The following is a 22,679-nucleotide window of genomic DNA, read 5'->3' as shown; positions in this document are numbered from 1 at the left end:
TCTTCCTTACTTCTAACTAGACCATAAATACCTCAAGAGGAGAGGATGTCTTGTGTTACTGGCACACCGTTCTGTGTCCAGCACATGGAGGGGGCTCAATTGACATTTGTTTACTGATGCAGTTCTACTTCTCTGCCTCAACTCCCTGACCTCCCCACCTCCATCTCCCTTCCCCAAATCTAGTTCATTCTTCTCCCTTCTTCCTACTTCCACTCTGAGTCCCGTGCTGTCCTCACCAGCTCTTGGTGATTCTTCACTCCAACTCTGTTAAGCACTTACTATCTCAGCTACCCTTTTCCTCTTGGTGTGTGTTAGCTTACATTGGAGGGCACTTTTATGCATGATTAATGTCCGCTCGACTCGATGGTAAACAGTGGGACGGTATGGATGTGTATTCAATATTGTTGTACTCTCAGTGTATTTTTAGCGTGTTTCACACAGCAGGGACTCTGCTGACCATGACAATTCACTTTTGAGGCTGATATGTGCTGCTGTTAGATGCTGCTGGTACATTGCCATGTTCCCTCTTAGCTAGGTTTCTGTTGAGGATGGCGTGCGTCATTTATTAACTGCTTTGGAAAACATTGCACAGGAAGTCATTTCCATTTTGTTGCAGATCAACAGGAAATAAGGCTTAGTTGCCAAACTAAAGTAAGAAAAGCAACCGAGCATATTCCTCCTCCCTTAGGGGCTTTCATTATTCCAGGAATCATTAGCTTCTCCTAAGACGGTGGAAATGAGCCCAGGTATCTCAGTTGCACCTACAGAGGAAATTTGGATAGGAGGGGGATATTCAGTATCTTGTTCCAGCTTTATTTTGCATTATCTTCTAAATTGCTTTTGAATTTATCGTTATCTTCGAATCACCTAACTAACAGATGCATTTTAGGTGATCTACTCCTTCCTTTAGTAAAATGAGTCTGGCTTCCTGAATCAAAGACTACTCTCTATCTGTAGTACATTTATTTTGGCCATTTCTATTGTTCATTATTCTTTCCATTGGCATTAATTATGGTAGGAATACAGGGTCACTTCCTTTAAAACCTTATCCTCTTTCAAGCTGTTCGTATTATGTAGGCTTGGCCATCTTTTAAAATTAGAGTGCCCTAGCCTTGGCCCTGCTGTGAACTGCACACCATGAGGATCAGAGGGAAGGGGATGACAGAATGGAAACTTTATTCAGATCTTTGGCATGTTTTAATTTTACATTGCTTTTTCATACTAATTTAATTTCCTTCCAGAATGAAAGTTGGCAATCATTTAGAGAAGTAGTAGAGGAGGTTGGAATCATTGCAGCTGAAATGCCTGTGAAGGTCCCTAATCCATAGATTATTGACATAATGAACTCTAAAACCCTTAATAATCATTCCACTCTGCAATGACAGCCTGCATTTAGAGAGCTTTAGCCTATGTGTTCTGTGCCCAATGCTGGCTCTGCTCTGTTGGGCTATAGGCGTTAGAAATATTGCAGCTCACCCAGCTCGGGCAGGAAACCACTCCTTAGCGCAGACCAGAAGCTCTTGACTTCTACCTGCTTCTTTCACCCTTTTCAACTATGGAAACATACCAAACCACAGAATGCTCTATTTCCCTCAAATTTGCAACCATAGTAGAGGCTATTTGTATATTTATAGGAAGAACCAACTAATTTCAGTTAACATTTTCACTGTTTGCAGAAGACAGCAGAACAAAACGACTTCTGGGAATCCAGCTTTTTTCATTTTCTTCTGCCTTGAGGGAATCTATAGGTCCAGGCTGGGCATTCTACTGCGTCAAGTGCATAGACAGACCCCATGCCCCCCCCACCTCTCCTTGCTCACAGATCACGTCCTGGCAGGCACGGGGGCCGTGCCCCTGACCAAGGCTACATTTTTTTTTTCTTTACAGCTAGATCAGATGCTTCAGATTTATTATCAGATGTGGCATGGATGATTCAAACAAAAACAAATGCCCTTAAGTTTAAAAATAGAAGTTAAAAGACTAAATATTTGCACTTAAAAAGGAAAAGAAAATAACAGAAATCTCTGCGGCAGACCATTCCTTGAAATTATCCTCACTAAATTATAATCATGCACTTTCCACTCTCTGTAATTAAACATTAGATTTTATTTATTCCAGATGCATTTGTCTCAAGTAAATTCAGAATGACCCATCCTTCTTTTTGGTCATTGTAAGTTTATTTCATGTTTGTGGCCTACACACGATTGGGCGCATTGGATAGTTTTTAAGTGCATCTTAATGACTCTATGAATTTTCTTTTTAATTGTATGCTATGTGTGGCCTGTTTATCCTGATGAATCTGATCTTATTAAGTTTTATACCATGTAATGTCTATAGGAGCTTGATGACACTTTTTACAAATACATTCACATGTCCTACAAGGAATTTGCAGGATCTTGGTGGTTGGTGGTAAAGGGATGGAGGAATTTGCTTTGATCATATTACTCACAGGTAGGTAGAGCTGTTGGCTGCTGTTCTGAGGAAACTACAGAACTGAGAAAGGTTGCAATGCCTTAATTTATATGACATCTTCTATTCAGAGAGCCTTGGAAGTTCCATGAAAACCATAAAGAACGTTTTATTTACCAGCCTTGCAAATTTCTTAGATTAGTGAAATAATGTAACTAAACAGCAGTCTATAAATATTAAAGGCAAGCATTTTAATGGTTTGAAATATTCCCTACTCTTAAGACAAGAGTCTCAATTAGGATTTGTGGTTAAATTCATTTAATACATATTTCAAAGTAAAAAATAATTAACCAGATTTATTTACTTACTATCATTGTTTACACAGTTTCAAATAATAAATTTTTATTTTCACTAAGTGAATCAGTGGATTAACCAAGATGATAAGTTGACTATGTAACTGAAGATAAATTTTGCAAAATGACGGTAGGAGAGCTGCTGCTGACTCCCTGGGGAAAGTTTTATTTGCTTTTAGGCCTATTGTGGTTTTTTTGTGGTGATAGAGGTCATCCTGGGTGGTTAGTTGGTACACTGATAAATTATTCCAGGCCCCTTTAATATTTTTTCTTGCTTACCATTTGACCATTTTACAATTCTCAAGCATTTCCACAGGTTTGTGGGAAAAGGATGTGCCAGGTCAGTTTGACTGTTTAAAAGCCATGTAGAATAAAAAGTTCGGGCTTCCCTAGTGGCGCAGTGGTTAAGAATCCACCTGCCAATGCAGGGGACACGGGTTCGAGCCCTGGTCCGGGAAGATCCCACGTGCTGCAGAGCAACTAAGCCCGCAAGCCACAACTACTGAGCCCAGGTGCCACAGCTACTGAAGCCCGCGCACCTAGAGCCCGTGCTCCGCAACAAGAGAAGCCACCGCAATGAGAAGCCCGTGCACCACAATGAAGAGTAGCCCCCACTCGTCGCAACTAGAGAAAGCCCGCGCGCAGCAACGAAGACCCAACGCAGCCAAAAATAAAAATAAATTAAACAAATAAATTTAAAAAAAAAAAAAAGGTCAAGTTAATGCTGAAAATAAAGTCTTAGAATTATTTATGTGTTTTCAGTTACCCATTAGCTGCTCTACTCCCTACCCATTTTGGGACAATACAAATGCTTTATATCTCTACATGGCATTTTGTTTAAAACTGGTCTTCAATTCACCCACCGCGGTCCACGCTCCTCCACGCTCTGTCTGTGGGGTAGGGCAGCAGAGGGCCCAGCAGGGGAGGAGGCGAATGGGAGAAGCAGCTCCAGCCGTCACGGTCCTCAAACATTCAAAAGCAGCTCTCCTCCACCTTCCTGGAGCTGTAGTGTTCGCTCGCTCGCCAGAGAGGGGGCAGCAAATATAAAAATAAAATTGTATATACAAAAGGTTCTTTTAGAACCATTGCTCATGTACCTTTAACATCATAATTGGATCCATATAGTGTGTCTAAATAGCTTGAATTTAAATATCTGTGTGTGTGTGTGTATAGTCTAAACTAATAATAGTTTAGTTTATTAGTTAAACTAATAAACTTTAATAATATTTAAAGTTATTTACTTTTCAGTGCCCAAAACTCTCTCTACCTTTCCAGGTATAGAATACATTGTTCATCTCATTGGACAATTATATTTCAAAACAATTTCTCCTTTTAATCTAGGACACATTGGCATTCCAAAGGATGAAACTACCTCATATCTCCAATAATCTAGATTCCCAGTAATCTAGATTAAAGTTTGAGGTATATCAAATCATTAGGTCATTTTTCTTTTCTCACTTCAGTTTTGGTAGGATAGGAAGGAATGTTCAAATATGGGGAAGGCCTCTGACAATATGAACAATCTCAGAGTTTTAGATTAGCATCTATGAACATGATTCACCAGAACTTTTCAATCGAAACAGTCAAAGTCAGTCTTCTCAGTAATAGGATAAAACCACCTAGTTTTTCTGGGCTGAAAATCATTGTGCAACCAAGTTGATTGATCTGCCTAGCAAAATAAAAATATTTGGAACCATCCTAGCAACTTTCTACTTCTGTTGGAACTAGACCCTTGACTGTAGACAGATAGCAAGATTTCTTGCTGTGCAGACACATTTCCTAGATTATCCACAAGATGCCAATGACAGAAGTAATAACGCTGAATGAGAAGTTCTAAGAAATGTTATTTACTTTAAATTTTAAACCTAGATAAGCTCTAGATACCTAGAAGTAACAAAAAGAAATGAGAGGAAAAGTTATGCCATTAGAGGGCACTTTTGTAATCTTAGAAGAAAAGTCTGTTCTTATAGACTGGATTACCCAAGGCTTATTCTTAAGCAGAATGTATTTTCAGTTGTTTATTTAAAAGTGACTAATTCTTAAGCTAAGAGAGAACATTTTTTTGGTAGGGAAAAAAATCTGTAAAATTCCATCCTTTAAACAATACTTACATAAAGCTTTAAATTTGAATAAGTGAATATAAATTGCAAAAACATGCACAATATGTCTGCATAATAGTTTTTTGATTAGCCATATTCAATGCTGCTTTTAAGTACATCTTGTTAAAAAAATGCTGCCTGTAACCTGATCAAATTGAACAAATTATTAGGTTTCCCTAAAAACTGAGTATGTTTTTCCCCAGCAATACATGAATGTTATTAGATAACATTTTGAAAACAATAATCCTACAGAATATAAAGTCCTGTGTTTGGGGAATCATACTAATTTTTTCCAGTTTTATTGAAAAATAATTGACATACATCACTGTATAAGTTTAAGACATATATCCTGATGGTTTGATTTACGTACATTGTGAGATGGTTACCACAATAAGTTCAGTTAACACCCAGCTTCTCCTGTAGATACAATAAAAAGAAAAGGGATCATACTCATTTTAAACACTTTTCTGAAAAGTGTCTGTTTTGCCCATAGTTGATGTGGCAATTTAAATAGCTAAAATTGTTTCAGAAACAGAAAGTGTGACCTGATAGAATTTTAGCTGAGGATATATGATTGTTTTTTTTTAAAGAAAGCAAAAGATAGTTTAGTCTGTTCCCTATTGGTGATTATCTAAATAAAAGTGTCTACCTGAGCCAGTAAAGTCCATAAGCCAGTAAAATAATTTAACAAGTAAAATCTTAGTGTCAATAACTCTGAAGAGTATGAGATTTTACCCTCCTTGCAAGCTAACAAGTTATCCTGCCGTAGTTTCACGGATGTTAGATGGCATGAGACTCCTGGGTCAGCGACCAAGGACTTTATTACACAGAACAATAGCAGAAGCCACAGATCCACAGCAGCAGCACTTTCTCCCACTGCCTGACCCCCCAATTCTCGTAGGGTGATGCAAAGAGGGCCTGATGGCATCAGCCCATAGAGTGGGGTTTATTATAAGAGAGCAGCCCTGAGCTTAGGGAACCCAGATTTTTATAATGGGTAGTAATCATGCCTGCTCTTTGCTCCAGAAGCTTTATCTTCCAAGGCTGTTTACTACACAAACATCCTTGAAAAGATAATCTGGAACAAAGGCAGTCAGTTCTTCTTCTCCCCACATATGCACAAACAAGCACAGAAACCCATGGAGAATTGTCTTTTTAACACTTAACTCTGCATAATCCTATCATCTGAAGTTGTTCACTTTACTAAATATTACATGGCTAAGTAGCTGACGTGGGGGAATATATAATAATCATATTTACCACATTCCTGATAGTTTATATTTCTTATATCATATTGTATTCACTATGTGTTCTTACGCGTCCAAGCCTCAGTTTGATCATTTTTGAGATGAGATGAGATAAATAATAGGGCCTACATCATAGGCTTGTTGCTGGCATTCATGAGATAATAGATATGAAGCACTTAGAAGAGTGCAGCACATACACAACAAATTTATTAATATTGTTATTAACTCAAAATTCATCTCTTTTTATTAGCTGATTTAATAAAGAGAAAGTTCCTCCCACAGGCAGCTGAGGATGCTGGGAAAATTCCCACCAGTCATAACTTGCTAGCTCTCTAACTCTGGGGCTGACCTAAATATCCCAAATACCCAGGGGCATTGGGCAGCTTGTCCTGTTCAGCTGTGCAGTGGTACTGTGCAATTGACAGCTTTGAGGGCAAATATGGGGCTAATGAGAGAAGGCTGCCCTTGAGTGGTTCTAGGGCAAATACGCCCAAGTATCTCACACTCAAGTGCTGCCATGGCATGTTTGCTCTAAGTTCCTAATAAATATGGAAAGCCAAATTCTAACCATTTCTGAAGAGACATATTTTATTGTCTTCTGCTCTCAGGAGGCAAACTTTCAGAGACGCTACTACAAAGTAAACTGAATGTGTTTTATTATGCTGAAATAATAAGTATTTCTTTATAGGGGCGGCATATCAAATTCTATTCAGATTTTCCGTTTCTGTTAGCTACAGGATGAAGGGCATCAGAGGAGAGGGACTGAGGGTCGTGAGTGGAGGTCCCATTCAGTTTACTCCACCATGTCCCTATTTGTTTTTTTATAAATTTATTTATTTATTTTATTTTTGGCTGTGTTGGGTCCTCTCTGCTGCGCACGGGCTTTCTCTAGTTGTGGCGAGTGAGTGGGGGCTACTCTTCGTTGCGGCGCGCGGGCCCCTCACTGCAGTGGCCTCTCCTGCTGCAGAGCATGGGCTCCAGGCGCGCGGGCTTCAGTGGTTGTGGCTCGCGGGCTCTACAGCACAGACTCAGCAGCTGTGGCCCACGGGCTTAGTTGCTCCGCAGCATGTGGGATCTTCCCGGACCAGGGATCGAACCATGACCCCTTCACTGGCAGGCAGATTCCTAACCACTGCGCCACCAGGGAAGCCCCCCCTATTTGTTTTGAATAGGTTCACTAAGCTTTGATTTTTGATCCCCCCCAGCCATCTTTTGTAGATATAACCTTTGTTTGCTGTTAGTAACTCCCATGAGCTCTTGTTTATATCCCCAACTTTCCTTGGATTCCACCTTGACAATCACCTGGATATCTGAGGGACAGGTTATTTAATGAAACTCAAGGAGGCCTGGTCTTATTCCTAAACTGCTAGCTATTTGGGAAGAAGATTTTAGTGTTCAGTCTCAAAATCATCATTTGTTTTCAGAGTTTAGAGGTCATCCATCCAAATCCTTCATAAAATTGAGGTCCAGAATTTTAAGTGAATTGCCTAAGATTACACTTCTAGTTAGGAGCTGAAACTAAAAAGTCAGTTTCTTAGCTCTCAGTCAAATTCTCATTCAATGGCAATACAATTGAGAAATAAGGATGGGAAATAAATGTTTGGGCTCTGCAGTCAGATTCACTTGGGTTTATATCCTTTCTCTGCTTATGTTAAAGGAGGTTTATACTTATATAAGAATAGCACCTACTTCACAAGGTTATTGTGAATATTAAATGCAACTTAGCACCGTGTTTTGCACATAGTAACTCCTAATTACTGCAGATATTTATATGGAAAATTGCAGAGCACATGGCAGAAAGCAAATTTTGAAAAAGTAAGTTAAAGGAACTTTCTGAGCAAACTCACTGGGAAAAATTCCTTCTCAAACTCTCATAGAAAAAAGAAAAGCTTATTCCTTTCAAAAAATATTTTCAGTTGTATGAATCTATTTTTGGTAGCACTCAAAGAAAAACTAAAGTCAAGTGATGGTTTAAGTAGAGGTGACCTCATAGCTATAGCAATGACTATTTAGAAATAAAACTGGCATTCTCTTCATTTCAAATTATCGCAAATATTTGCATTTGACATTCTCACTATTTAAAGTACTTCAATGTAAAAACACTATATTTCCCTAATGCTTGAATTCCCTGATGTATGTTGTCAAAGAGATAAGGGAAAACAACTCCTTACCTAGTTTTTTCTGTGAGGAAAACAGGCACCAAATCCTCAAAGGAAGCAAGGCCTTTCATTAGCACTTGAGGTGAAAAGAACTCGCCTACCTGCGGCTTCCTGTTGGGAAAGGGAAACATGTGGAAGATGGTGTCCTTGAAAACATCCCTACAGCAAGGTGCCCTAGAGAATGATCCATGATTGCTTATAGGATTTTTTATGAAAGTCAGTGATAAATGCCAAAATGTAACTCAATGAAAACTGGAGTGGTAAATATATAACTCTGCTGGAGGTTAAGACAAATGACCTAAGTATAGAACTTTCCAATGGTCTTTTTTTTTTTTTTTTGGCTGTGCCGCAGGGCATGTGGGATTTTAGTTCCCCGACCAGGGATGGAACCCTCACCCCCTGCATTGGAAGCGCGGAGTCTTAAGCACCGGACCACCAGGGAAGTCCCCAGTGGTCTTTCTTGATTTGAAGTGGGAATCCAAGCCCACTTTTTAATATGGTAAAAGTTTATATATAAGTGTTGTGTTGAAGAGTCTGGTAAATCTGTAATATTAGACACTGGCAAATAACTCACCTCGGGATTTTGGACAAATTGCTTATCCTATAAGAAAGTTAAACTTTATAATCTCTTAAAATCTCTGATTTATGAAAATCTGATTTGCAGAATAATTCTATATATGATCCTTCGTCAAATTTTAAGGAAGAAGAAAAGTAACTGTGTAGTGGTAATTTTCTGGCTCTCAGTGGGTCTCTGTGACTTATGTTATGGTTCAAGCTTTGAGACATTTGTATGGAGATGTCTATAATGACCATATTGGCTTCTGCCATAACGAAGGGGGGCCTTTTCTCTCTGAATACCCGAGGAAGTTAATGCACCAAGAGTCCTTTTGTTTCAAAATCTTTTTAATATCTGAAATTCTGGTGAATTCATTATCGACTTGTTGAAATACTTTGAAAAAAAAAGAACTGGAAAGTTGCCTTGAAGCTCATGTGCATGTATCCAAAATACATAATACAGCTCTTTCTGTCAAAACCAAATAGTGTGAACCCTTCAGAAAGTTCGCAACTTGCCCAAGTGTTTTGCCTGTAAAATTAATGTAAGCAATTCTTTTTGTTGCCCCAAGATGGTGCCTCTCCACTGGTGTATGCTGTGGCTGCTATTACCACTCAGCTCCAGGACCCAGAAGCTACCCACTCGAGATGAGGAGCTCTTTCAGATGCAAATTCGGGACAAGGCATTTTTTCATGATTCGTCAGTAATTCCAGATGGAGCTGAAATTAGCAGTTATCTCTTTAGAGACACACCTAAAAGGTATTCTCCCTGCAGTATTTCCTTTATCAATAAGCTCAGAAAGGGTGTCTCTGAAAAAGAAAGTGACCTTTTAGACTTAGTTTAGGTAATTTGCAATCAACCTCTGGATAGCATTGCCTATTTTTCTCTAAGTAAGAAAATAAAATGGCAGTGCAACATCTAGTCATTAGACATCTCTTTGATTCTCGCTGATTGTGATCTTTTGGGTGGAGAGAGAATTCCTTGCATGTCTAACGTTTTGGAATGATCATTTTCTTTTCTTCAGGATGGTAGGAAATTTCTAAGAATGACTCTACAGGATTAATGAAATTAATTGAACACATATGATCCTTCAAGGGTTTGCATTGGCTTGTAAGGATAATATTTCTTTGATCAATATGATTGGTTCTGAAAGCATCAAACAAAACAGAGATAAAAACTGGCCTCTCGCTTATCTGCACTCCAACATCAACATATTGAACTCACATAATGCTTCTAAGTATTTTGGCCTTTAAAACTTACATATATCAACATATAGCAATCAATCAATCAATCATATAAACTAATTATATTTAAAGTTACTTACTTTGCAGTACCCAAACTCCTCTTTATCATATTTCAAAAACAGTTTTTCCTTTTAACCTAGGGCACCTTGGCATTCCAAAGGATAAAACTATGTCATATCATCAATAATCCATTTTCCAAAGATTGAGGTGTATCAAATTATTGTCGTCTTTCTCTTGTCACTTCAGTTTTAATTGACAATAAGAATGGAACGTGGTGCTCCTCTTCCACTGAAGGCACAGACATGTTACCATCCGGTCAGTCTGTGTGAGAGTAGATAATCAGTTTTCATATTTTGACGGGTGTGACCTATTGTTTGGGTATCATTTCAGCACCATCTGAATGAAATTATTTGTTTGCATGAATGTAATAGATTAGGAACTGATTTGTCAGTAATATATAAAATAATTATGACTCTTTCAATGACATTCATAAGAGTGAAGGCACAAAATGCAAGGATGATTACACTAAAGGAACTTGATGTCTTAGTATTTACAGAGACTTAGTCTGTGAAAACAAGGAAGGGTAGAGGAGGCAGTTTTAACGATTCAAATTAGTCTTAAATATCAGCTGAATTCATGCCGAACCATTTTGCTTGTCATATTCTTTTGTCTCTTGAAACTTTTGAGTGAATCCAAATTTTTCTTTAAAAATTACTTTGATTTCCCAAATGTACTTGTGCACTGCTTTGCAGTGTTCTTTAAAATACAGCATTCCTCATTATGTAATCATTTCACTTAATCAAATAAATGGTTTATCTTTGATCTTCCAGTCTCTTAAAAATTAAATAAGTTTTGGTTCTAAGCGCTGTCTTAAAATTACATTTTTTTTTCTTTGAAGCAACATGTTTTTATTATAAGACATTTCAAAACAACACATGCTCCTTTCCTCCTTCTGTTTTTATTTCTTTCATTTGTTCATTCTTTTGGGTTTTTTTCCCCCCCACAAATCATGATTGGAGACTTTGATATCTACATTTGGATGCAATGTTAACAATAGTTAAATAAAGAGTTGTGGCCACAGTCATTTCTAGGGGTAAAATATGTGATGGGAGAACACACATAGACATTGTTGATATTACAACCACAGATGAAATTCCAGATAAAGTTTGGAAGCAGAGAATAGCAAAAGAAAACAAATTCATTAATTATTCTTATGTTTATACATAAATTCCAAAGTCTAAATGGTTCATGAAGTGTTTATCCCTCAACTCTGGCCTTATAATTTGGAGCATATTTATCACATTTCTATCTCCCTCACTAGCCAGTAAATACCTGGCGCTCATAGATCGTGCCCTATCATCTCTGATTGCAGCTGCCTTCCACCAGTGCAGTGTGCATAGTAGACAATAAATGTTTGTCAAATTGTTAAAGTTTACTCAGATTGTCTTTTATCCCTAATCATAAGTGCTTCCATATGAAAATGTTGACTTAGAGGGACTCTCTGATGTTTTCTATGTATAATGATTACCCTGTGGAATGCAAGCATTGTTTTCTCTGTTATTGGTTGCTTATGGCCGGTATTAAAGTTACTAAGACAAAGTTGCATACTTTGGGAAATAAACTACTTTCTTGATTGAAATGAGAACAGAAGATAATAGATGAACATGCACATTGATTTCAGCACTGGTTAGCTCTGCTACCCACATAAAAACCAAAAACAAACAAAACTAAGAAGTTTTGAATACTTTTAAAATTACACGATGCTAAATAAATTATTTTGTCTTACCTAATTGTTTGTAATGTTCATAGGTTCAGTCATGTTTATGTGGTTAATATCACCTATGCAACCTGGCCAAAGGAACAAAATTCTACTCTCCAAAAGTTGACTGAATTTGAAAATTAAACCATCTGACACCTGTCTTTAGGGATGCTTAAGTCCATAAAATTTCCATACAGTAAAGAGTGCAATCATCTAGTTATTTTGTTTGGATGATTGTCTAACTTTACTATATTCCAAACAAGCTTTTTTGCTTTTATAGGATCTTCACTTTATTTGTCCTTCCACAGCCCTATTTCCACCCTCCAGCTCCTAATTCATCTTGGAATAGTGAAGGGGGGAAAGCACATGTATTTCCATTCAGATTCAGTATCTTCAGGTAGAAACAGACTAAGTGTAGGTATCCTAAGGCTAGAATAAGGTAGGTGTTATGATTCTTGGGTTCTGTTTATTCATTTAGTAATGCATTCACTAAGAAAAGTTTATCAAGTACCTTCTACATGCAGAAATCTGTGCTAAATGCTGAGAATAAAATGACATGGAAAATGAACCCTAAGTGGGCCTTTGTTGGGAAAATGACATTAATCGAATAATAATATAAATATATAGTCACAAATTGCAATAGGTGCCCAAAGTGAAAAGTATAGGACACTCGGAGTATGTGAGAGAACCTGAGCCAGAACAGTAAGAGAAGGCATCCCTGAAGAAGTGACATTTAAATATTAGTAAGGGCATGTACATCAACTATATTTCAATTTAAAAATTATTTATTTATTTATTTACAAATATTAGTAAGGACTAAGGGGTGTATTTCAGGCAGAGCAAACAACATCCCACTTGATGATATGACATCATGATATGGCTCAAAGAAGCCCTACGTGGTTCAATCACAGAAAGCAAAAGGGATAATGACATGACAGTGAGGTAGGCGGAGGCCCCACTGCTGGGGAAGTTGTAGACTCTCTGAACAATTAAGGACTTTTCCTCAAAAGTGAAAAGCTAAACTTATTCATTAATTAATTAAACAAATATTTATTAATAATTATTTTAGTCTCTAAGTCTTCATCAGTGAACCAAATGCCCTGCCCTCTTGTAGCTTTCATTCTAGTTGGGGGAGGTGGGAAAATAAAAAAAATAAACAAAGGTATATATAATACATCAGGTAGTGATAAGTGCTTTGAAGAAAAATGAAGAGGAGTAGAAGAGCTTCACGGGTAGGAAGGTGATATCTTACATAAGGGGTCAGAGTCGGTCTATGGCGAGATGGTGACCGACTCTAGAGAAGAGAGTTGACGCAGTGACTGAGCACGTAAGGTCAACAGCTGGAAGATGAGCATCTCAGCTGGAGGAACAGCAAGTTCAGAGGCCCTGAGGCAAGACTGTGCCATAGTCACTCCACAGAGAGCAAGGAGCTGAGTAAAGAAGGGAGAGAATAGAGGAGACAAGTTTAGAGATTTGGTTGGGCACGCAAATCATTGCAAGTTCTGAATGAGACAAGAAGCTCCTGGAGGGTTTGCAGCGAGTGTGTTCAGACTTAGGTGTACATGGGCATCTCCTCCTGGAAGGAGGTAAATAAACTAAGGGGGTCAAAGTGGAAACAAGACCAGTCAGAAGGCTATTGCAATGCTCAGACAAGAAAAAATGGTGGCTTGATCTGGTGGTAACAGGGAAAGTGGAACAAAGTGATGGACTCTGGGTATATTTTAAAGATGAAGCCAAAAAAAAAAATAATGACTGCTGATTCAGTGTATGTGGAGTGGAAGAGTAAGAAAAAGTCAAGAGTGACTCTAAAACGTTTGTCCTGAGCAACTGGAAGGTTAGGGCTGTCATTTACTGAGTAGAGACAGACTGCAGGAGAAGTTGGTTTGGCGAGAGAATGAGAATTTGGATTAGACATCTTAAGTTGGAAATTTTCAGTAATATCTGAAGGAAGATGGCGAGAAGATAGTTGTCTCTAAAATTTAGCTAAGAGTTCAGGCTGACAATTTAAATTGGGGAATCATTAAAATAGAAGAGGTTAAAGCTGTGAGCCTGGGTAAGATCACACAGGGAATGAGCTCGGGTAGAAAACTGTGTCCTAGCACGGGCCCTTGGTTCACCCCATGGGTTAGAGGTCGGGGAGGTGAGAAGAACTGCAGAGGAGACTGATGGAGCAGGTGACCATGGTGGTCAGTTTGGAGAGGGTGTTGGGGTGGATATAGAGAGAATCGAGAGGTAAAGAGGTACCCAAGAGGTGCAGTCTCTAGGAAGTGAAACTTGCTTATTTTTTGCCGTGAAACCAGTGAGGAAACCACTGTTTCCTCCCTTGCAAGATTATGGGCTTTGAAAGATAAACAGAATCATCTAAATTATTCAGAGTAAGAGTATATAGCATTGTTATACATAGACAATATTTTTATTCTACTTAAACGTTCTTTTGAGACATCATTTTAAAAATCTGAGGGGAAAGCATAGAGGAGAATGTTTTGTTCTTATAAAATGTTTTAAAATCACTAGGTTATTAATTCAACGGAAAATCTTAGTGATAGAGAAATGTGTCTTTCCACTGACTGACACAGTTATCTTTGCCTTTTAAAAATATTTCTCAAATGGTCGTTAGATACCTCTCTCCAAAAGGATGTGGAATAGTAAAACTGTGAACAAAAGTCAAGATTGTAAAAACATGAATACAGTGTTATTTTGCCAGAGACCAACATGCATTTTAGAAGGACATTGCTGTGAAAATGATCTTTTGGAATGGTTGGTGCTTTAGAGTGCCCTTGGGGTAACATAAATTTATTGTCAAATTTATGGAAAATGCAGTACCTGTAGGGCAACGTACCTGGAAATTCCTCTTGGTTGTGACCTACTTTGCACTGGTGTTAAATAACACCCCCAAACTGGTAAGTGTTGATTCTTAACTCGAGCAATACCCAAACTCCACGTTTTGGTTCAATGTCTTTCAATTATCTCAGACTGTGTCGATGGTAAGTCTGGTCGCAGAACCTTGGGCTATTGGACTTCCACGGTTACTGCTGAAAATATCATGATTTGTGTCAGATAGCCAGTTTGATTTTCTGTTAAATGAATACAAATTAAACCAAGCGATTTTCCCCAGTAATCTTGGTTGTAAGTGTTAGGATGAATTACCTCGGTCTGAAGTGGTCCACTTTCACCCAGGTATTTCTTTGTGGTTGAAGAAGACAACACCCCACTGTCAGTCACAGTGACTCCCTGCGATGCGCCCTTAGCGTGGACGCTGAGCCTCCAGGAGCTGCCAGAGGACGCGAGCGGGGAAGGCTCAGGTAAGCGGCGCGGTAGATCTGGCCCCAGACCTCTGGATGGATAGCTGAAAGGCTTATGAGACGGACAGCCTTCTCTTAGTAAGAAAAACCAGCATGGATGCATGGGGGAAGCTGGAGATTTGGGGAAGGAGATGAGGGAAATGGAGAATGACATCAGATGGTGGTGATTTGGTAAAATAAAAGGTTGAGAGAGACAGGTGTGTGGGCTGAAGGAGTGAGGAAAGGCAAGAGGTGAGCTTCCCTGGCTGTGGTTTGCAGTCTTGTCTAACCATTGGACTCACCACTGGGGGCTATATATGCTACTGACGACTGCATCCTACCTCAGAGGTTGTGATATAATTGCCCTGGGGTGGGGTCTGGACATTGGGATGGTAAAAGTTCCCCTCCAGGTGAATCTAATATGCACCCAAGGAGAAGAGCCTCTGATCTCTGGGGAATAAAGGGAAGCCACAAAGAGAGAACAAAAGGGCATTGAGCACCACTGAAAGTCCAGGCTGAGAAGAAAGTCAGGAGGAATAGGTCAGGCATTTCAAGAAGATGCAGATGATGGAAAGCAAATAACAGATACAAAGAAATGAGTAGAGTCTGTATGAGGCCCTGGGTTGATGCTGCATCCCTTTAAGGGGCAAAGGCATCCTAGCTTAAAGTGAAGGTTTGAGATTGGTGCCATGACAGGATGGTAGCAAGCTGGATACTTACAGTGATGTGGGAACACTGTAATTAGGAAAATATTGAAAGGGCACATGGGAAGTGATGAGATTGAGGTAGAATGAATAGTCACATGATGATTGTGTTAATTGCGTGGTTTAGGAATATGAAATTCTACGTACCTCACTCTCAACCTGCAGTGATCAGCTGGAAAAGATCCATTCCCACTCTGGCTACACAGTCCTTCTCTGGGTCTTCTAACACTGATATCTGTGTGATATCTGATATTAGTAGTAACAAATAATGGAAAACATTATTTTAGTTTCAGTACTTTCCCTATATTCCTCCTGAGCACGTGTTCTACACATTGAAAATTAGGTCCTCTTACTGGTGCTTTATATTCTATATTTTAATGAGATTGTCCAGTCCTACTAACAAAAGCGAAATTAGTGAAATGGCTAGCCATCCAAGTGCAAACTGATAGAATCCTTCTGGTAAGCAGATTGACAGTAGGGATTAGTCTCTAAGAGGTTTGCAGTCTTTGACCTAAAAATTCTACCAGCTGGAATCTATCCTGAAGAAATAATGTAAAATCAGAAAAGCCTTACATATATAACAGCATTATTATAATGGTCAAAAATTAACCAACAGTTTTATTTTTATGATATAATATTAAGTGAGAAAAATGGAGGTTTCTCTAGGTACGTATATGCATGATAATAAATGTTATAAAGTTGCAGAGAAAATAATACCAACTGCATAAACATGTGTAGAAGGAAGACTGATAGAAATAGACCAAACTATTAATAAAGGACTATCTGGATCTTGTATGAATGGATGATTTTTTTAATCTTGTTCTCTATCTCCCAGTTTTCTACTGGGAACATGTATTCCTTTTATAATGGAGAAAAACTCAATTAAATTGTCTTAAGAACACAGTCTAAGGTTGGCAAGCCACAGCACATGCCCTGACGTGTAGGCTGTGCTTCTCTTGTGTGTTTTAGGGGATCCAGAGCCTCTAGATCAGCAGAAGCAGCAGATCATTAATGTGGAAGGCACAGAGTTATTCTCCTACAAAGGCAACGATGTGGAATATTTCATATCTTCTAGTTCTCCATCTGGTTTATATCAGTTGGAGCTTCTTTCAACAGAGAAAGACACACATTTCAAAGTATATGCCACCACAACTCCAGAGTCGGACCAGCCCTACCCTGAATTACCTTACGACCCAAGAGTCGACGTTACCTCCCTGGGATGCACCACGGTCACTTTGGCTTGGAAACCGAGCCCCACGGCCTCTTTGCTGAAACAGCCCATTCAGTACTGTGTGGTCATCAACAAGGAGCACAATTTCAAAAGTCTCTGCGCGGTGGAAGCGAAGTTGAGTGCGGACGACGCTTTCATGATGGCACCAAAGCCCGGTCTGGACTTCAGCCCTTTTGACTTTGCCCACTTCGGATTTGCTTCGGATGCTTCAGGTAAAGAGCGCAGCTTCCTGACAAAGCCGTCTCCGAAACTGGGGCGGCATGCCTACTCGAGGCCCAAGGCTGACATTCAGAAAATCTGCATAGGAAACAAGAACATCTTCACCGTCTCGGATCTGAAACCCGACACGCAGTACTACTTTGACGTCTTCGTGGCCAACAGCAACAGCAACATGAGCACTGCTTACGTGGGCACCTTTGCCAGGACCAAGGAAGAAGCGAAACAGAAGACAGTTGAGCTGAAAGATGGGAAAGTTACAGATGTGTTTGTTAAAAGGAAGGGGGCAAAGTTTCTACGGTTTGCTCCAGTCTCGTCTCACCAAAAAGTCACCTTCTTTATTCACTCTTGTCTGGACGCTGTCCAAATCCAAGTGAGAAGAGATGGGAAACTTCTTCTGTCTCAGAATGTGGAAGGCATTCGACAGTTTCAGCTGAGAGGAAAACCGAAAGCCAAATATCTCATTCGACTGAAAGGAAACAAGAAGGGAGCGTCTATGTTGAAAATATTAGCTACCACCAGACCCAGTAAGCAGTCATTTCCCTCTCTTCCTGAAGACACACGTATCAAAGCCTTCGACAAGCTCCGTACCTGTTCTTCGGCCACCGTGGCTTGGCTAGGCACCCAGGAAAGGAACAAGTTTTGCATCTACAAAAAGGAAGTGAATGATAATTACAGTGAAGACCAGAAGAAAAGAGAGCAAAACCAATGCCTTGGACCAGATACAAGGAAGAAATCAGAGAAGGTCCTCTGTAAATATTTCCACAGTCAAAACCTGCAAAAAGCAGTGACCACAGAAACAATTAAAGGTCTTCAGCCTGGAAAATCTTACCTGCTGGATGTTTATGTCACAGGACATGGGGGGCACTCTGTGAAGTATCAGAGTAAAGTTGTGAAAACCAGGAAGTTCTGTTAGTTACCTTGTATAGAGATATATCACTTAGAACTCCAGGAGAGACATTAAATCACTTTAAGTATAAACTGACTACTCCCACAGCTGAGAGAAGTTGTGACCTGTGCTTGTACTATGGAAGAAAGGATATCAACTGGTGTATATTGATGTTTATATAAGTAATTGTTGGAGGAGACTTGGTCTAGTGTGCCAATGGTACCTAGTGTGCATCTGATATCCACTGATGTCAAAGAGAAAGGACATCTTGAAGGAACTGCCATCCCTTGCTTTGACCACTGCATGAACTGCTTCTAAATTATTTTATCACCTAAAAATGTTGAATATGCCATTCATTGCACACATCCACAAATGCAAATTATTCCTCTCAATAGATGCTAGGATATATATAAATTATTTTATAAAGTCTTGTTTTAAATGTCAGTGTTTCTATGATTGTAAACTATTAAATTCTTTTCCTGTTAAAGTACGGATCTAATCTAAGTATATTAAGTGGACAGCCCTTTAGTCAGTTCTATTGCTATTGTAAATTCTTATCTGTTGAGTAAAATGTTTAAATACTGTATGTATCTCATGTACAAAGTTGACATACATTATATTCATGTATATAAAATTAAAGATATTAGATTATATACTGTTCATTTTCCCAAGCAGCTACCTTGGTGTATTCAATTTCTATTCTGTCCCCCAAACTGCGCCTTTATGTAATTTTGCACCAGGTTTGACCCTTTTTTTAATAGTTAAAAGGCATGCTGCATCTCTCTAAAGTTACTGTGGCATTAGAGACAGTTATTGAAATTTGTATTTTGACATTGAATAGGAGCTAGCTGTTGTGAGAATTGAGAGCGCACCAATGGACTTAGAATAAGACAAGCCTCAAAATACTGTAGCTCGATAAGTATTCAACAAATCGTCCTTAACAACCTAAAATATATTACCTTTATTTTAAAAATAAGCATCTATTTTAAGTACAAAATTGGGATATGCCAAATATTTTCCAGCTGCTTGAATATTAGCAAAATAATTGTTTTGATTTCTACTGGGAGCAACTAAGCAACTACCAATTAGGACTGTAATTAGTAATGAGAAAAATATGGAAGCTGCTGTTTTGTAACATTAACAGTGTTACTTTTAGCTTTGATTTCTCATGAATCTTCAAAAAGTAATTTAGGTGTAAGATAAAATTTAGGCAAATAATAATAGAAACCTTCATTTATCAAAAACTCTTTACAGAGGGCAGTTTTAGATAGTTTCATTCTCCACAGGTTCTATACATGATGTGTCATGAAAACACTGGAGGATTCAGAAGAGTCTGGGATTTACAGTCAACTAGGCTATGTGGCTTTAGGAAAATCTGTTACCTCCCCTTGTTCCTCTTTCCCATTTATAAAATTAAGTGGTGATAGATTTGGATAAGATGATATTATAGGATACCTTCTATCATGAGACGTTGTCTTTTGTAGAATTCTATGATTCTAAATTAGAAAGTGTTTCTGTAACTACAAGTGGGGCAGGTGTAATTCCTTAACCACTACATTTCCCCTATGTGCTGGCACCACCTTTCATGTGGTGGGCATACATGAGTAGCATTCTTACGGAGTATAAAGTCACTATGCCTTGGGGAGTATAAGTGGTGGTCCTTATGAAAGGACCACCGTAGGAGAAAATATCCCCCCTAAAAATGTGTCATCCAATTCATCAGTGTTAAGATATCAAAACAAAATTTATCATATCCGTATGAAGCATTATGACACCTGAAATAATTTTTTAAAAGGAAGAAAGAGCATGTCCCCAGTGACCACATAACCAACCAACTTGGAAGGAGAACTTTAGAATTGACAATATCCCAGAGACCTTCTTATCCTAAGTTATAAATACGGTGCCTTTGGAAGGAGAATCAACTTTCTCATATTACTCACCAATATATTATTACAGAGCAATGTGCTAAATGGGACTACAGTGAATCAAAGAGTTATTGCAGCTTCTGAAGGTGATGGACTTAACTCTCAGATATTGCTAAATGCCTGGGAAACGCTGGGAGCCAGGCCAAGTCAATTTAACCAAGCTTTTATTTTTTAGCCAACTGGGATGGCAGTTTCTATGTAGTCTGGATATACCAGAGAATTCTTTCATGGTCCCAGTGAAATTTGCCTTTTAAAAATTATGGGAAAATTAAACACACATTGTAAAACTTCTATCACTCATAAAGGAAGAAAGAAACCTATTAAACATAAAGCTCTCTTATTTACTAATGTGTTTAGATTTTAGGAGCATTCAGGTAAACTGAGGACAAGAAAGAAAAATTTGTTCTTAATTAACAAAAGAACTAGAAAGCTAATATGAAAGCACCACCTTTTCTCCATTAAGCTCCGGGATAGCTATACTGAGAACAGGGCATTTAGAATACCAAGTATAGCCATAGTATCATTGAGGAGGGAGGAATCTCTAAGGACATTTTATTTGAGTTCACTATCTTTATTTTTCAGGTGCAAAAGGAAATTGAATACCAGAGAAATAAAAAGAAAGTTCTCATAGTCGAAACAAATAAGCAATAGAATTGCTTAGACTCCAAAATCCTTACTAGAATATAAATCACCAATTCTTAGGGAAAAGAAGTCACTTATGGATTATTTTCCAAAAGAAATAAAATTTTTATCTTATTTATGACTTCAAAGCAACTCATTCTTAAAGACCATTTCAAATTTCGTTAAGACTGTGTGTGTAACCTATAACTGACAACTTCAAACTTGTAAGAAAAAAAATTTATGATTATTTTTAGAGACAGAAAGTATTCTAATCTAGGTTTGCATGTACACACAAACTGAGGCTGTTAAGTTCATTAGTCAATTATTTTAATCTAAAACTATTCAGAATCTATAAAAGTTTATAGCAGATGATTTTCTTGCTTAAGTTATAATCAATGTCTAGATTAATTTTTTAAACATGCATCAGAGGATTAGTGCTGGAAAGGAGATATGCATTGCTTATTTTAGTTACTCAGAATGCACTTGGAAAAGTTACGATTTTTGTATCCTGAAAAGCCAAATGAAGCGACTTCAAATAAAAAATCACTTAGATGAACTTTAGAGTTTGAAATCAGTTTTAATGATTTTTAATAGTTTGGGAGGTCCAGACACCATTGGAAATACACACACACATACACACACACACGTTTTGAATACAGTTCAAGGAATTTGTTGGACCTGAAACCAATAGGAATCTCTTCCAACACATTACTAATGCCTCTTAGAGATCACCTAGTTCAACTATCTCAATTTATAGATGAGGAAATTGAGGCTCAGCTAAGACTAGAACCCAGATTCCTGTACTCCCAGTTTAATGTTCACTCCAGGAGTTCATTTTAAACACTTCTTCACTCCAGAAGGCATGCAGCCGCTCACCCAGACCATGCACCTTTGTCTCTCTTCACTGGCTGGCTTCAAAACAAAAACCAGCATCTGACTTGAAGAACAAGGTCATTTGGAGCTCTCCAGCCACTTCCTTCCCCACTTAGATATGGTGCAATAGAGATAAAGTCAGCTGGGAACTTGCCTTTGGGTCCTTCCCCGAGGACCAAGCAAAGTGACTTCAGCCCGATTTCAGCTGTCCTCTGTTTGAAGTTGTCCGCAGGACCTGGGAGACATCAGGACACACTCAGCATTGTGTTTTTCCCAGAGAGTTTTGGCCAGAAGAATATGCAGTAGCTTGGGATTTGGGTCTTTGTTGTTGTGAAGGTGGGAAATGGGAGGAGAACAGAGAGAGGAAATGGAGCATGGAGGAAAGTATAGTTTTATCTAATTTCTTTCTCAAAGTGGTCTGAGAGATCAAGGGAAGTGAGAGATCTAATACAGCTTAATTTTATTAAGGTTTTGGATTCTGTTCTACACACAACCTGACACTGGAAAATTTGATAGATCATCATCCACTGTATTAAAATTGCATCCCGCTATTTGCTAGGAATGGTTGATCATGTATCTGGGTAAGATTTCCTTCATTTCTGTTTGTTTGCATTCCCCTTCCTCAACCTTTGAGAAATAAACTTAGTAATCAAAGTTTAGAGTGAAATTACTTAGAATGGCTTTTCATATCCACCCTTATACCTCTTTCAAAGATATTTTACAATATTCTTTCAAAGTATAAAATATATAGAAGGCTATTGATCGCCGTCACAGAAAAATAACTGGTTCCCAGATGGAAGAGTGCAAGGCCTTAGGGGTAGTTATGTTGCTATATTGTCATTATTCAGATTCTAATGAAGACAGTGTGGCATCAAGTGTTAGAGGGGGAAGAGAGTAGTGCCGGGAGGGACATTGCATCCTAGTAAAGGACCCCTTAGTAAACAGAGAAAAGAATGAATGTAACTTGTCAAGCCATTGCCCCACAGGGGAGAATTTTCAGAAAAGTGTAAGGTTTTCTGGAAACTTGTTAGAAACTTAGAGTCTAGAAACTTTGAAGCAGGGGCACATCAAGCAGGCTCCCAGGATGTGGACATGTCCCAAGACTTCAGAATATGA

At 38.5% G+C, this 22,679-nt stretch overlaps 1 protein-coding gene across 1 annotated transcript in view; it reads left to right on the top strand.

Moving 5' to 3' along the window:
• Positions 1-18,820, top strand: part of NDNF (neuron derived neurotrophic factor) — a 37,716-nt gene extending 18,896 nt beyond the window's left edge. Inside the window, exons 2-4 of the mRNA XM_036852064.1 lie at positions 9,391-9,579; positions 15,001-15,125; positions 16,778-18,820. Coding sequence (XP_036707959.1) covers positions 9,392-9,579; positions 15,001-15,125; positions 16,778-18,171 — 1,707 coding nt within the window. The 5' untranslated portion in view covers position 9,391 and the 3' untranslated portion in view covers positions 18,172-18,820. The remainder of the gene's footprint in view (positions 1-9,390; positions 9,580-15,000; positions 15,126-16,777) is intronic.
• Positions 18,821-22,679: the final 3,859 nt, after the last annotated feature.

This window comes from Balaenoptera musculus, chromosome 5 (genome assembly GCF_009873245.2).
Source record: "Balaenoptera musculus isolate JJ_BM4_2016_0621 chromosome 5, mBalMus1.pri.v3, whole genome shotgun sequence".
NCBI lineage: Eukaryota > Metazoa > Chordata > Mammalia > Artiodactyla > Balaenopteridae > Balaenoptera > Balaenoptera musculus.
Note: the sequence above shows the minus strand (reverse complement) of the source record. Positions and strands in the feature narration are given on the sequence as shown.